This window comes from Rattus norvegicus, chromosome 1, assembly GCF_036323735.1.
Source record: "Rattus norvegicus strain BN/NHsdMcwi chromosome 1, GRCr8, whole genome shotgun sequence".
Taxonomy (NCBI): domain Eukaryota; kingdom Metazoa; phylum Chordata; class Mammalia; order Rodentia; family Muridae; genus Rattus; species Rattus norvegicus.
The window spans coordinates 123,897,975-123,914,878 of NC_086019.1; the positions used below are offsets into that span (position 1 = coordinate 123,897,975).

The 16,904-nt window shown below is 35.8% G+C and overlaps 1 protein-coding gene across 3 annotated transcripts in view; it reads right to left on the minus strand.

Moving 5' to 3' along the window:
• The window catches only part of LOC102555617 (uncharacterized), a 60,778-nt gene extending 45,350 nt beyond the window's left edge, over window positions 1-15,428 (minus strand). Inside the window, exon 1 of one of the 3 annotated variants that reach the window (XM_063280952.1) lies at window positions 979-6,457. In XM_063280952.1, coding sequence (XP_063137022.1) covers window positions 979-986 — 8 coding nt within the window. In that variant the 5' untranslated portion in view covers window positions 987-6,457. Of the gene's footprint in view, window positions 1-978; window positions 6,484-15,063 lie in introns of those variants that run through there. The other 2 variants (XM_063280954.1, XM_063280955.1) reach the window with 2 other exon arrangements.
• Window positions 15,429-16,904: the final 1,476 nt, after the last annotated feature.

Below are 16,904 nucleotides of genomic sequence, written 5' to 3' on the forward strand. Positions count from 1 at the left end.
ATAAATTTGTTAAAGACACTAATAAGAAAAAATTCTGTTGCAAACAAATGTTAGCAAGTTCAAAACTGATGAGAAACCAACAATACATATAAGCCAGAAAATTAAAAGCACATTGATTCAATCTATTATCATCAATTGATTCTTCTCCATATCTGTATTTACATAAATGTAAATGCAATTAAGACTCTTAAATTTGGCAAAAGAACAGAAACTTCAATTTAATAAAATTACTGCAGAACACACAATATGCATAGGAAAATAAGTAATAATCACTATGGAAAACATGACCAATGTTACTAAATAGCAATTAAAGGAGACCAAAATACCTAACCTAATTTACTATGACTAATCTAAAGGGGATGGCAGCTGGAAACTTTAGTAAGAGGAGATTCAAAAATCCAGAAATTAAGAAATTTTGGTATACTGACATTATAAATTGGAATACACGTGAATTCTTTAGTTTGACAGTTTTTAAATAATGAAATATGCACACATGTAAAGATGAACATGGGATTATGTTTGTTCCCAACAATAACAACTTAAACCTGATGTTAGAATTTGGATTGCTAAGTAATATAAAATATCTCACTCTCTGATAGTACCAAGATGACAACAAAGGAGAATTGCAATGTGTCAGTTTTAGTGTGCTCAGATGGCAGTGCTATACTAGGAAACATGATGTCAAAAAATGTTCCAGAAAGCCTCATGATGCCAAGTGATCACTGCTGTCCTGATATCAAAATTATTTGCAGATCCAATCTGCCAAAGAAGATTAAGGAGCAATAAGATTCCTGTCTCTGTCAGATACTGAGTACTGATGAATTACGCCATCATTGCAGATGAAGAAGAAATCCAAGGCTGAGTACTGAATGATAGATTTAAACCTGAAGGAATAACGAGAAGCAGTGACAAATACCCAGCACAGCGAACAGGTGCAGTTTCATTTAGAGAAAAGTGTTAAAAATCATAACATATTACCTGACCATGCTGATTTTCTAGTTTCATATTCATCTTCAGATTTCCAAAGCACTCCTCCTTCTCTGAGAAGCAGCTTGAAAGAAATCTCTGGCAAGAACCTGGTATGAGCTGATAACTAGATATCTAGCATAAGAATATACTGGAAAATGTTTATGTTAAGAGATTTCTTTAGCTCTGGTAGATGCAGAATAGCCTATACGAAATAAAATAGGGAAAATATTTGGGACCAATCAGAAGAGAGATCTCAATACATGGCGAAGAAAGCAAAAGCCTGTTGTTGCCATGGTGATTTCTCCATCAAAGCTCCTCTATTTCTTCTCCCTCCTCCCTGCCTGTTGCATCAGGTTAAAGTAAAGATAAAATAGAAGTAAACAGAACGAAATATTATGTTATTATTCTTTAATTTCTAGCTCTTATTCAAACAGAAATCTGGTCAGTAATGCCTGCACCTTTGAGCCTGTATCTTGGGAATGGTACCTAAAACAAAACCTTGGAATGTGTCTGGGGACTTCTGCTTTAATCATGGGCTAGCAAATGCAGTCCACCGCTGAACCTTAGTAATCTTCCTGTGGCAATATGCAACAACCTATGATTACTAGAAATTTGTCACACTAGCTCATATTCTTATGCACATTACAACTTGAAATCTCTGCACGTGAAATTATCTAAAAATGTCCTTGTTTCTAATTTCATAAAGCTATTTACCGCAGGATACGCCACCTCTTAAACTATAACAATACAAAAGAAATATTAAGAAGTGTTTATTTTAGGAAAGAAATATACAAAATCTAGGCATATGACAATCATTTCTTTGTATGTGGCTACATGTTCATTTTTATTGTATAGAGAATCACATTGTGTATATGGCTATGGTATCTACATGAAAACTTATAAATTTTTATTAAGTTGTCATATAATTTGGTAAGAATACAACCATTGCATACAATAAATTAGTGTTACCTACAATATCTATTACTTAGATAATCCATGGCCACTTAATTTGATCCCCTTTTAATACACACATGAACAATTTAGCCCTATTGCTACGGGCTCAGATTCAAACAGATCTATAGGAGCTAACATACCCTCTGATGCTAATCTTCCCTGAAAAAAAATATTACTTTCCCTCTGCAACCAATTCAACAAATGCCCACAGCTTCTCCAATTTTATTTCTTCCCATCTCATATGCCTTCCTGTGAAGTTATTCTTAAGTTTCTAATTTAGATTTTGCATACCTGACTGAAATTTAAGAGATAAGACTGGATTTGTGCTGTTTCCCTGTAGGTAGCACATATGTAGATGAAGAAAAGAAACACGGAAGTCTCTCTTATAATCTCTATGTCACAAGTGAACCTTCCTTCTGACACAGTACACACATACCCTGAATATGCTTCCAATTTCCTCCAACAATCTTTCTTTGAGAAGCAGTACTTTTCATTAACTAATTAGAATACATTCCACAATTTTCATTTTGCATTGCATAGGATTTGTTAACGTTAATGGCTGAAAAAGTTATAGTTTCAAGTAATATAGACTCCTAATAGTAAAGATAGAGTACACTTATTCAATAATTACTAAGTGGATAACACATGCTAGTGGTAAAAATTGTTTTACTTCCTTATACAATGTCCTGCATACGTTTTTGGTCCTGATACGTTTTCAAGTCCTTTCATCTCAACCCTCATAGTGGTATGTCCCTCATTTTCTTCCATTTATTCAACTTTTGTTATTGTTTTGTTTTTGTTTGGTTTGGTATTGGTAGTTGGTTTTTGTTGTGGTTGTGGTTGTGGTTGCTGTTGTGGTTGCTGTTGCAGTTGTTGTGGTTGTGGTTGTGGTTGCTGTTGTGGTTGCTGTTGCAGTTATTGTGGTTGTGGTTGTGGTTGCTGTTGTGGTTGCTGTTGCAGTTGTTGTGGTTGTGGTGGTGGTTGCTGTTGCAGTTGTTGTGGTTGTGGTTGTGGTTGCTGTTGTGGTTGCTGTTGCAGTTGTTGTGGTTGTGGTGGTGGTTGCTGTTGTGGTTGCTGTTGCAGTTGTTGTGGTTGTGGTTGTGGTTGCTGTTGTGGTTGCTGTTGCAGTTGTTGTGGTTGTGGTGGTGGTTGTTGTTCAGCAAAGTGCCTGGATATAAAATTAACTCAAACAAACCAGTATTCTTCCTCTATTCAAAGGATTAATGCCCTGAGAAAGAAATTAGGGAACTGACACCCCTTAAACTATTCACAAATAGGGCTGGGGATTTAGCTCAGTGGTAGAGCGCTTGCCTAGCAAGTGCAAGGCCCTGGGTTCGGTGTCCAGTTCCGAAAAAAAGAAAAAAGAAAAAAAAATATTCACAAATAGTATGAAATATCTTGGTGTGATGCTGAAAATCAAGGGAAAGATCTGTATGACAAGAACTTCAAATGTCTGAAGAAACTGAAGAAAACCTCATAAAATGGATAGATCTCTCATGCACATGGATTGGCAGGATTAACATGGTAAAAATGTCCAGCTTACAAAAAATAACCTAGAGATCCAAACTAATCAAAATTCCAACTAATTATTCCAGAGATATAATGAATAATTCTTAAGTTAATCTGAAATAACAAAAAGTCCAGGATATCATAAACTATTCTCAGCAATAAAGAACTTCTGGGGGAATCACCATACCTGATTTTAAGGTATACTACAGAGCAATAGTGATAAAAGCTGCATGGTACTGATACAGAGTCAGATAGGTAGATCAATGGAATAGAATAGAAGACCCAGAAATGAATCCACACACCTATGGCTACTTGATCATTGACAAAGGAGCCAAAATCATCTAGTGGAAAAAAGACACCTTTCAGCAAATGATGCTGTTTCAACTGCCACTCAGAGCACAAATTGACCCAATCTTATCTCCTTGAACAAAGCACAAGCCCAAATGGATCAAGGACCTCCATGTAAAACCTATAAGATGAAATTAATAGAAGAGAAAATGGGAAAGTCCCTCAAACTCATGGGCATAAGGAAAATTTTCCTGAAGAGAATACCAATGGCTTATACTCTAAGGTCAGGAATAAACAAATGGTACCTCATAAAATTTCAAATCTCCCGTAAGGTGAAGGACACTGTCCAACGCAGAAAACAGCAATCCAGAGATTGGGAAAAGATTTTTACCACCCTTAAAACCAGTAGAGGAATAACAAACAAAATATACAAAAGCCTTAAGAAGTTAGACTCCAGAGAACCAACTAACCTTGCTAAAATAATGTATAGAGCTAAAAAAAAGTCTACACCAAGGAATATTGAATGACTGAGAAGCTCCAAAAGAAATGTTCAACACCCCTTGACACCAGGGAAATGCAAATAAAAACAAAGCACCTCACACCAATCAGAATTGCTAAGATCATTCAACATTTCGTTTGTTTACTTGTTTTTAGTTAGTTAGTTTGTTTATTAGTTTAGTTTTGTTTTCTTTTGGTTTGGTTTTGCTCTCTTCACCCAATTTTATTCATTTTTCTCTTTTTTTAATAATGTATCACTTTGTAGATTCATTTAATTGATAATGGCCAAATAAGGTACAGATCTTCAAGTTTATAATGCATAGGTCTCTGGTCTATGGTTCTGACATACAGAGTAAATTTGCATTAAGGCAAATGAAATGTCAATTACTTCCACAAGATTTGTGTTACTTTTTCACTAGATATTTACGTCAGTCAGCATTATAGATCAATGATTTTGATTTTTCTCTTCGGTCATAGAACATTCCAAACAAAAGACACTAATATTTAGGCATGCATGTGATCTTGTTCAACTTCTCTGTTTTTAGTTATTTGTGTAAACATTATCATTACCAATTGCATTTTTTGAACTTTTCTATTTTCAGGCAATGAGAACAAATACAGAGGTACAGAACTAAGTATTACACACGCACACACACACACACACACACAGAGAGAGAGAGAGAGAGAGAGAGAGAGAGAGAGAGAGAGAGAGAGAGAGAGAAGGGAAGGTAAAGGTGGACTTAGAAAACATTGCTCTAAATGGGAAGTCTCAAGCAAGTCCCTCCACTCAGACCTCGGGGTCCTTCATGGAAAAAAGGCAGAGATACATACATGTCTGTGTAATTTTAAATACATTTATTTGCTTTATTGACTTATTACATTCTAAATATTGCCTCCTCCAATGTCCACTCTAAGAGTACCTCCCATCCTCCCTTTCCCTTTTGCCTCTGAGAGGGCAGTTCTGACCCAATCTCTCCATCCTAGTGCTTCAAGTCTCTGCAAGATTAGTTGCATCCTTTCCCTTCGAAGCCACATGTAGCAGCCCTCTGTTCATATGTAACTAGGACCAGCCCATGTATGGTTTTTCATCATTGTCTCAGTCTGTGAGAGTTCCTGTGACTCCAGGTTATTTGACACTTTGGTCATTCTGTGGGGTTTCCATCTCATTGATGTCCTTCTGCTTCTCCCCTAACTCTTCTGTGGACCTCTGTCCATTGTTTGTCTGTGGGTATTTGCATCTGTCTCAGTAACCTGCTGGATAGAGCCTCCTAGAGAGCTGCTATTCTAGGCTCCTTTCTGCAAGCACAGCCTAGGATCATTTGTACTGTGAGAGATTCCTTTAGATTGCAAAAAGTTCAGCCAGTTGCTTCTAAGATCCCAAGGCTTTCTACAGTCATCTACTATACTGTTGCTAATTGGCCTATCTCCCTGCCTTACTATTCCTTTCTGCCTAACATTTCCTGGTTGTTCTGCCCCTTTATGTTAAGCTAAATTGGCCAATTATGTTTCCCAGAATCCCCTTTCTTCTTGAAATTGTGCAACCTCCTATTTTCTGCCTCAGTTCATTTGCTATCTGCTTTTAATTTTGAGAGGTGACGCTTACAAAAGATTCTCTCAACAAAGGAGACTATTAGTAATGCATCTTTGTTTTGATTTTGACACAAAAATATCTCTATGTAGCCCTCCTGTTCAGGTACTCACTAAATAGATCAAAGGGGCCTTGACCTCACAGATATCTCCCTATATTTACAGAGAAGTAGGGTTAAATGTTTGTATCACCACAAGAAGCCAAGAAGACCATTGGTAGCATGCTGTATACTTTTCTATCAACCTGACACAAGCTAGTGTCATCTGAAAGAGGGAACCGTGATTGAGAAGCCACCTCCATCCTTGTGTTGTAGGAAAGCCTATAGAGTAACTTTATAACTAGTGATTTATGTGCTTATTGTGTGTGTGTGGCTATTAATCCTGAATTGTATAAGAAAATAATCAGTCTAAATATGCCATGAGGAGCAAGCCAGCAAAAAATATACTATTCCAAGGGCTTTGCATCAGCTCCTGTTTCCCATGTTGCAGGCATGCTTAAGCTCCCATCCTGTCCTTTTCTTTCAATGATGAACAGGAAACATAAGCCAAATGAAACCTTTCCTCCACAAGCGGCTTTGGTCACGGTGTTTTTTTGGTTTTTTTTGTTTTTTTTTTGGGGGGTTTTTTTTTTTTTTTGTCATGGATTTGTGTGTCATTTTTTTATTTTTTTATTTTATTTTTTTTATTAACTTGAGTATTTCTTATATACATTTTGAGTGTTATCCCCTTTCCTGGTTTCCAGGCAAACATCCCCCTAATCCCTCCCGCTCCCCTTCTTTATGGGTGTTCCCCTCCCCACACTCCCCCCATTGCCACCCTCCCCCCCAACAATCTAGTTCACTGGGGGTTCAGTCTTAGCAGGACCCAGGGCTTCCCCTTCCACTGGTGCTCTTACTAGGATATTCATTGCTACCTATGGGGTCAGAGTCCAGGGTCAGTCCATGTATAGTCTTTAGGTAGTGGCTTAGTCCCTGGAAGCTCTGGTTGCTTGGCATTGTTGTACATATGGGGTCTCGAGCCCCTTCAAGCTCTTCAAGTTTTTCTCTGATTCCTTCAACGGGGGTCCTATTCTCAGTTCAGTGGTTTGCTGCTGGCATTCGCTTCTGTTTTTGCTGTATTCTGGCTGTGTCTCTCAGGAGCGATCTACATCAGGCTCCTGTCGGCCTGCACTTCTTTGCTTCATCCATCTTGTCTAATTGGGTGGCTGTATATGTATGGGCCAGATGTGGGGCAGGCTCTGAATGGGTGTTCCTTCTGTTTTTTTTTTTTTTTTTTTTTTTTTTTTTTTTTATCTTTGCCTCTCTATTCCCTGCCAAGGGTATTCTTGTTCCCTTTTTTTTTTTTTTTTATTAACTTGAGTATTTCTTATATACATTTCGAGTGTTATTCCCTTTCCCGGTTTCCGGGCAAACATCCCCCTCCCCCCTCCCCTTCCTTATGGGTGTTCCCCTCCCAACCCTCCCCCCATTGCCACCCTACCCCCATAGACTAGTTCACTGGGGGTTCAGTCTTAGCAGGACCCAGGGCTTCCCCTTCCACTGGTGCTCTTACTAGGATATTCATTGCTACCTATGGGGTCAGAGTCTTGTTCCCCTTTTAAAGAAGGAGTGAAGCATTCACATTTTGATCATCTGTCTTGAGTTTCATTTGTTCTAGGCATCTAGGGTAATTCAAGCATTTGGGCTAATAGCCACTTATCAATGAGTGCATACCATGTGTGTTTTTCTGTGATTGGGTTACCTCACTCAGGATGATATTTTCCAGTTCCAACCATTTGCCTATGAATTTCATAAAGTCATTGTTTTTGATAGCTGAATAATATTCCATTGTGTAGATGTACCACATTTTCTGTATCCATTCCTCTGTTGAAGGGCATCTGGGTTCTTTCCAGCTTCTGGCTATTATAAATAAGGCTGCGATGAACATAGTGGAGCACGTGTCTTTTTTATATGTTGTGGCATGTTTTGGGTATATGACCAAGAGAGGTATAGCTGGATCCTCAGGCAGTTCAATGTCCAATTTTCTGAGGAACCTCCAGACTGATTTCCAGAATGGTTGTACCAGTCTGCAATCCCACCAACAATGGAGGAGTGTTCCTCTTTCTCCACATCCTTGCCAACATCTGCTGTCACCTGAGTTTTTGATCTTAGCCATTCTCACTGGTGTGAGGTGAAATCTCAGGATTATTTTGATTTGCATTTCCCTTATGACTAAAGATGTTGAACACATCGGCGTTCCTCAGCTGTGAATTCTTTGTTTAGCTCTGAACCCCATTTTTTAATAGGGTCATGGTGTTTCTTAACAGCAGTGATATCCCTGACAAAGATATGAATGTTTCCATTCCTTTTGCTTTTATATGTTTTCTAAAATTAATTCACACCTGATATTTTAGATCACAATAATGTGCTGTGTGTGTTTATTTGTGTGTGTGTGTATGTATGTGTGCATGTATATGAATGATTATTTTTTCTGTAGATATGTGTGATGTAGGCCACTTCATGGCACGCCACCCCATGGGTCAGCACTTACCTAATCACTGCCATCATTAGGTCCAGGTGCTGAACATGTTAGATGCAAGGCAGGCTCTTTTGAATTGCTTCATCTGGTAAGGAGCATGGACACTTTTCCCATTCACCTGACATAGGCCAGGTTTCCCAACAGCCAGAGGTTGAGGGTTCTCCTGTGGAGGAACATCACTCCTACACCTTCACTACCACATGGAAGACTGGAGGTGGAGTTACCTCCCTCACACTACTATACTTAGGGCAGTTCATTCATATTTATTGGAATATGGGTTAGCTTTCAAGGCAAAAACCCATGAATAATCTGGTCTCCTTTTCTTCAGCAGCCCATTAAATGACAGTAGTCACTATGATAAGGATTGGGCTCCATGAGTCTTGCTTCTAGTCATACTGGGATTGTGGCTACCTTGCTATAGTAGAAGAATTATATAAACATTAGCAGATCTTTGCAATTCATGACAGCATGTGTTTTAAAATATTAATTAAATACTTATTAATGTTGATGTATATTACGACTGGCTCATGTCATAAAAATATTATCTATAAAATGCAAATTGCCAAACAGTCTACTCTAGCTGAGCATAAAGTCACATATCTTACTCTTAACCCCCTTCTCTCCTTTCATAAGATAGAAAGCTATACCAGTTTGCCTAGATGTTATTAGGTGCATTCTAAAAATAAATCCCAGGTGCCAATATTTTCAAGTGAGCATGTTATCAACTTATTCATCTACCTGGCTCAGTATATTAAAACCTTAAGAACAAAACCTAACCATATAAATTTAATTCATGGCCAACATTGCTACTCACAGATTTTATTCTCTGTTCTGAGTTCCTCCTGTTTAAACACTTTTTGTTTTCTGGTACTGAGATGAAAATCCTACAAAATGGCAGGCTGTTTCCTCTGATTTCTACATATATAATAAAATGTGGGTAGCACCTAGGACTCTTACTTATATTTCATCTCAGAATCAATCAAAATCTCACTTTATACCTCCTAATTTCCAAGAAGTTCCATTTAACATTTTCTTAAAATACTAACATTTTAACTAAAGTCCCCATTTTTATTCAAAATGTTACTATTTATCACTATGGTGTGTTGATGTAAAAATAGCAGTTTACTACAACAACTCAAAGTAAACTTCATGATTTTATCAAATTTAATTTTTTCTAGAGTATATTTTTCCATTCATAGCAATTATGTGAGTATTAGTGGCTTGGTACCCACATCTTAATTTTTCTATACATATCTGCTATGTAATATATATTAAATAACAGAAAGTGAAAGAGTTTATGACCAATATTATAAATCTAGCTAACTTCACATGTCAGGTAATGTTATGAATAATTATGGAAAAGCTTTATTAATTCTCTGAAATTTCTAATTTTCAGTGTCCTTATGCCCACAAAAATATTTACTTGTCACCTTCAGCACATTATTAATTTTACAACACTTAGAGGCAATTACTGAACAGGGTAAATGCAAAGAATATTAAGTGGTCTGTTGAGCCCTAAATGAAAAATCACACCTTGTTAAATATCCAAAGTTATTCAACAACTTTACCCATGTTTACTTCCTTGAGAATGTTTGCTAATTTAATATTTGCAATACACTTAAATGGAAACAATGTAACTATGCTTTAGTTGGTAGAAGTATGATGAAAATACTTTCACTGTATAGAAGAAAGAAACTGTTAAATGATAGTCTGCAGTAAAGAAAGTAATAATTTTAAACAGAAAGATGGAACTAGAACAGCTGATATTGTGTGTGTTACACTCAATCATCGGTGTAAGATTGCAGGCTCCTTGCTTCAACTATTTATATCAATATATCTATACACTGGTAACTTCAGAACAATAAAATGAAAGAGGAACAATTATCTAGGTGAAGAATAGAGTAGTAGGGTGGGACATATTAGGTTTCAAATGATCTGATCGAGTAAACGAGGAGATCAAAGGATCTTTTTAGGAAAGTAAAAATTGTAAATGTATATTAATAAAACAGGGAAATTATCATTATAATATCAGCTCTCTACCTAAAAATACCTATAATAAATAAATGATTGCATAGATAATCACATACTCTTTAAATAAAAATTGCATATTGGATTTGAAAATGCATCTTAAAAGGTCCTTTATTTATCTAAGTAATAAATACAGAAAACCACAACAAATCAAAACACAGTGTGGAACACAGTCAGCAAATATTTGATAGAATATCTCAGATATCTAAAACTCCATGGTCACTGTGGAAGAGAGACAAGAAAGAAGGTAAAATCTAGGATTTGAGGCTATTTGCTGTAAGATTATGTCTTCTAGGAATGCTAGTGATTACAACAACAAAGTTGATTTTAAAAATATTTTAAGCACTTAAATAATTCTGACAGCAAGATATATAGCTTTATATAGAAAAAGAAAATATTGGTTATCTAACACAAAATGATTAGCCCTAAAAACATACTTACATAACATTATCCAAAGTAAAGTGGCTGTTACAAATCCTACTTCTGATAGAAGGCTAATATACAAGACATACAAAGAATTAAAGAAGTTAGACTCCAGAGAATCAAATAACCCTAATAAAATCAGGTACAGAGCTAAACAAAGAATTCTAAACCAAGGAATAAGGAATGGCAGGGAAGCACCTAAAGAAATGTTAAACATCATTAGGCATCAAGGAAATGCAAATCAAAACAAACCTGAAATAACCACCTTAAACCAGTCAGAATGGCTAAATCAAAAACTCAGGTAACAGCAGATGCTCTCAAGGCTGTGGAGAAATAGGAATACTCTGTCATTTTGGTGGGATTGCAAGCTGATACAATCCATCTGGAAATCAGTCTCATGGCTCCTCAGAAAATTGGACATAGCACTTACTGAGGACCCAGCTATACCACTCTTTGCATACACCTAAAAGATTCTCCAACATATAAAAAGTACACATCTTCCACACTGTTCATAGCACCCTTATCTATATAGCCAGAAGCTGGAAAGCAACCAGATATCCTTCAACAAAGGAATGGATACAAAAATTGTGCTATATTTATACAGTGGATTACTACTCAACTATTAAAAATAATGACTTCATTAAATTCCTAGGCAAATGGAAGGAACTAGAAAATATCATCCTGAGTGAGGTAATCCTATCACAGAAGAAAACACATGGTAAGTGGATATTAGCCCAAAAGTTCAGAATATCCAAGAAACTATTTACAGGTCATGTGGAGTTCAAGAAAAAAGGAAGACCAAAATGTGCATGCTTCAGTCTTTAGAAGGGGGAACAAAATACTCTCTGGAGGAAAGACAGAGACAAAGTTTGGAGCAGAGACTGAAGGAAAGACCAGGCAGAGACAACCCCACCTGGTCATCCATCCCATATACAGTAAATGAAATGAGACCTAATTACAGATTCCATGAAGTACATGCTAAGAAGAGACTGATACCGCTGTTTCCTGAGAGTCTCGGCCAGAGTCTGACAAATACATAGGTGGATGCTTGTAGCCAACTATTGGACTGAGAATAGGTTCCACAGTGGAGAAGTTAGAGAAAGTACTGAAGAAGGTGAAGGGGTTTGTGACCTCACAGACATAACAACAATATCAACCAACCAGACACACCAGAGTTCCCAGGGACTAAACAATCAACCAAAAGCACACATGGAGAGAACCATTGCTCCAACCATTGCATATGGAGCAGAGGATGGTCTGGTTGAGCATCAACTGGAGGAGAAACCCTTGGTCCTGTGAAGGCTAGATGACTCAGAGTAGGGTGCCAGGATAGGGAGTTGGGAAGGAATTGATGTTTGGGTGTGGGAGCATCCTCACAGAAGCAGTGGGAGGACAGATGGGATAGGGGGTTTCTGGAGGGAAACCCGGGAAAGGGGATAACATGTGTAATGTTAAAAAGTCAATAAGAAAAGAAAAAAAAACTATAACCAAAAAAAAAAAAAAGAAAAAGACACACATTTATATACATACAGATAATATGCATTTAACAAAAGTCAAATGAAAACTAGCAATGTATTTGAAAAGGAGTAAAAATATTAAAATGGTAGGATGGAGAGAAAAGGAGGGAAAGGTAAATAAAACTGAACTATAATCTTAAAAATAAAGAATAATTTAAAAATTACTTTCCACCAAGTAGAGGGAGAAGCAATGTCAATGCCTCCTACCCTCATCTAACATTAAAAGAACAAGTCAATATAGAAATTTAGCAAGCTTTTCCCTAGGAAACTAGTGAGTTTATTGGGAAAACATACAGAGTATTTTTGTTTGGTTATATTCTGGGCTGTGTGCGTTCTCAGAAAAGACTGCTTAGAATATCACTAAGGATGATGACACTTTATGTAGATTACCTGACAGAGCCAATCTCCCATACTCTTCCTTGGCGTGTATTTTCAACCTCTTTCAAGGCTACATTCAATTAAGTGTAGCCTTTCCTACAATAAATTATCTGAGAATGTGGATACTAGAGTGAGGGTCTACTGTCTTTCCCTGTCATTTAATAAGTGGATTAAACAAACTGCAAGACAAGCTAGGATATCTATTTATCTGGTGGCATAGACGATGGCCCAAAATGACTGCTGTTTTTGCTAAAATATAGGAGTAAACAGCATCTTTATTTATTGTACAATCTCTCTTTTTTTTCCGGATCCCTCTTTTTTCAAGAGTCTCTGAGCTTTAGATGGTATATAGTACATTAGTAATTCAAAATCTTCTCACTACAGTGGTTTCCTTAACCATGAAGCACTGTTGTCATAGTGCTGTCTCTAGAAATGCCATATTGAAAATCTGTTGGATAATTTTTTATCTGAGTACAAAGCAATGTTGAAGCAAATAATGACAATTAAAAAAACTTGAATTAATATATATGGGAAATAATAATAGTGTTTGAGAATAAAGACAAATGTAGGGGATTTACCTGTTACTACATTTATCCAAGCAGTACCAGATGTTTCTTTATTGGACACCTTGTTTTCTTTTTTCACGTGTATTGGACCCTTAAAAACCAGATAGATTCTTGCCTCCACCAAAGTAGGTATTTATTTCAATATAGATTTTGGTTCTATGTAAAACTCTCATATTTTTATTGAACTTGTTGGCAGATACATACTAACTGGCACTTGTTTCCATGAAACCTGAAAGATTCACAAGTGATTAGGATTTGATATTACCAGTCCCTCTCATCCTCAGTGGTACCTATAGGGTTTATATGAACTATCTTTCAAGGAGAATATATTTTGACTAGTCCTAAATTTATATATCCAAAGTCTCACATCCAAAAATTGTACCATCCTGAGAAAATGAGCCTTCCTTTTCATTAAATGCTGGAATGTAATAAAAAAATTTGATAATAGATTTTATTGACTTCGAATTCGTCCATCAAAGAATCTGAGGCCAAAATTACTATGAAGACCACCAATTTCTATCACTACAATTCACACTTAAAAGATTAGGGTCTCACCAATTTTCTGCTTTTCTATGTGTGTACATTCTATAGTAACAGGCAAGTGCTATTTATTGTAATCTATCCCAGTTACTGTGTTAGGCATCACTTGTGCAATATAAAATAAATTTTCCAAAAATACTACTGCAACCTGTCTTTAACTATTTTCAACAAATTATCGATGCTTGGTTATTCTAATGCACATTTATTTCCCTTGAATGAGCCCCAAAATCTCTTAACTCCTCAATGCTTAACACTATGTTAGATACATAGAAGCAAAAAGAATACAGATGGTGGACAGAACAAAAAAACAAATCCCTGAGCAACAATGATATAGTTAACTATATAGTTACCAGATCAATAGAGATGATAAATTTGACAAAGATTTGAAAAAATATTTTCTGTTTTAAATAAATGTTTGGATTTTCAAAACTGATAGGGTAACAATAAAAATATTAGCTAGACATAATAGAGCATTAAAGATTCAATTTATTATCATAAATTGATACTTCCACGTATATTTAGATGAACTTAATTGCTTAACTTAACTTAAATTGCAATTGATGCTCTTAGATTATGCACAAGAACAGAAACTTTGAATTATAAAATTACTACCAAACAAACAAAAGCCTGTGAATAATATGTAACAAACACAATTGAAAAAATGCTCAATGATACTAAATATTAATTAAAACAGACAGCAATATAACTTAACTAACATACTATGACTTACGGAAAGTAGGTTGTGGCTGTACACCTTAGTAATTGAAAATTTATATTCAAAAAAGAAAAATATTGGCATATTAACCATTTTCATTGGAGTATATGCAAACTCTGTGCTTTGACTCTCCTTAAAAAATAAAGTATGCAGATATGTAAAAATGGCCATAGAAATATGTTCGTTCCTAGCCATAACAAATTAAACCTAATGTTAGAATTTGGATTGAAATGTAATATAAAACATCTGAGACTTTTGATGGTACCAAGAAGATAACAAAGGAGAATTTCAGTGTTTGGGATTTAGTCCTCTCAGATGGCAGTGGCATATTAGGTAATATGATGTCTGAAAATATTCCAGAATGTCTCATGGTGCCAACTGAGAGCTATTGTTCTGATATAAAAATCCTTTAGAGATCTGGTCCCCCAAAGTAGACTAAGAAGCAACAAATTTCCTGTCACTGTCAGATAGTGAAGGCTGATGTAATACACCATCCTTGAATATGAAGCCGAAGTTCGAGTCCTGAATGATAGATCTTAAAAATAAAGCAATGTCCAGAATCAATAACAAATACCTTGCACAGCAAGCTGGAGCAGTTTCATTCAGAGCCGGAATGTGAAGAATCACAGCGAGTTACCTGACCATGATCATTTTCTGTTTTCATTTTTATCTGCAGGATTCCAGAGCATTCCTTGTTCTCCTAGAAGCAGCTTTCATTCAACCTCTGACAAGTGCCTGGTACTATTTGAGAGCTAGATATCAGCCATTTGCATTACTGGAAATTTTTTAGGTGAATAGGTTTCTTTAGCTGTGGTTGACTCAGACTGCATGCATAGATGTAGGAAAATAGGGAAAAGAATTGGGACCAATCAGGAGAGATATTGCAAAAATGATAAAGATAGCAAAAGTCTGTGTTACCATGGAGATTTCTCCATCAAAGCTCTTCCATCTCTTCCCTCCTCCATGAATGTTTCATCTGGAATAAAAATAAAGATGAAATAGAAGGAGAAAGACCAAAATATTATGTAATTATTCTTTGGTTTCTGACTCCAATTAAAATAGAGAAAACTGTCCAGTAATGTCTGTGACTTTGAGCCTGTTTCTCGCTAATTGCATGCATAATATTGCCTCCATTTGTGTCTAGGGACTTCTATTTGTAATCATGAACGGTCAAGTGCACTCCTGTGCTAAGTATTTGTAATCTTCCTGTGTTAATGACTTGAGGAGTTATTTGTATTTGGAAATTAATCACACTAATTTTTATATTTAGATACATTACAACTTACAAACAAAGCAGTTGAATTATCTAAATGCATACCTGTGTCCAATTTCATGAAGCTATTTATCACATAGTACATTTTGTCTTAAATTAACATAATGTTAAAGACATAGTAAGAGGAGTTTATTTTAGAAGAGAAATATACAAAATCTAGGAATAGTACAATCATTTCTTTTTTGTTTGTATACCTGTATGATTTTTCTGCAGTGAAGTACATTGTGTACATCTATATGGAGTCTATATGAGCACTTACAGAATTGTTATTAACATGTCATCATTTTGTAAACCTAATACTCATATATAATATAATGTGTTAAAAATACAACCATTTCATACAATGCATTAGTGCCGTGCACAATATCCATTAGGAATAATCCATAGACACATAATTCCAACATTTTTTAATACACACTCAGGCAATTTAGCACTGTTTTCATGTGCTCAAATGCTGAGAGATTTACAGGAGCATAAGTACCCTCTGGTATTAATCTTCCCTGAAAAACATTACTTTCCTTGTGCAACGAGTTCATCAAATGCCAACAGCTATTCCAATTTTCTTCCATCCCAACTCTGATATCTTCCTGTAAAGTTATCCTTGTTTCAACTTTAGATTTTCCAAATTTGACTGGAACTTTAGGAGATATGACTGTATTCATCCTGTCCCCCTGGGACCACATATATGTGAAGAAAAGCAAAACAAAAGCCTCTCTTATACTTCAATGTTATAAGTGAACCAAACTTCTGACAAAGTATACACCTGTACTGAATATACTTTTCTTTTATCGCCAACATTCCTTCCTTTGAGAAGCGGTGATTGTAATAACGGGTTCAAATTTATACCATGGTTGCCATTTTGCATTGTCCTGACTTTTTAATGTTCATGGCTGAGAATTAATAATACTTTGAAGTAATATATGCTCCCAAATAATAAGAATAGTATACAATAATTATTCAATTATTGCTAAAAGAATAACATGTTAATAATAAGAATTATTTTACACCCTCTTCAATGTAATTCATCCTATTGTGGTATCGATGGTTCAAGACCTTTCCAACATATTCCCCACAGTAATATGTCCTTCAGTCCATTCTTTCATTCAAATTTTCTTTTGTTTGCTTGATGTTTTGTTTTGGTT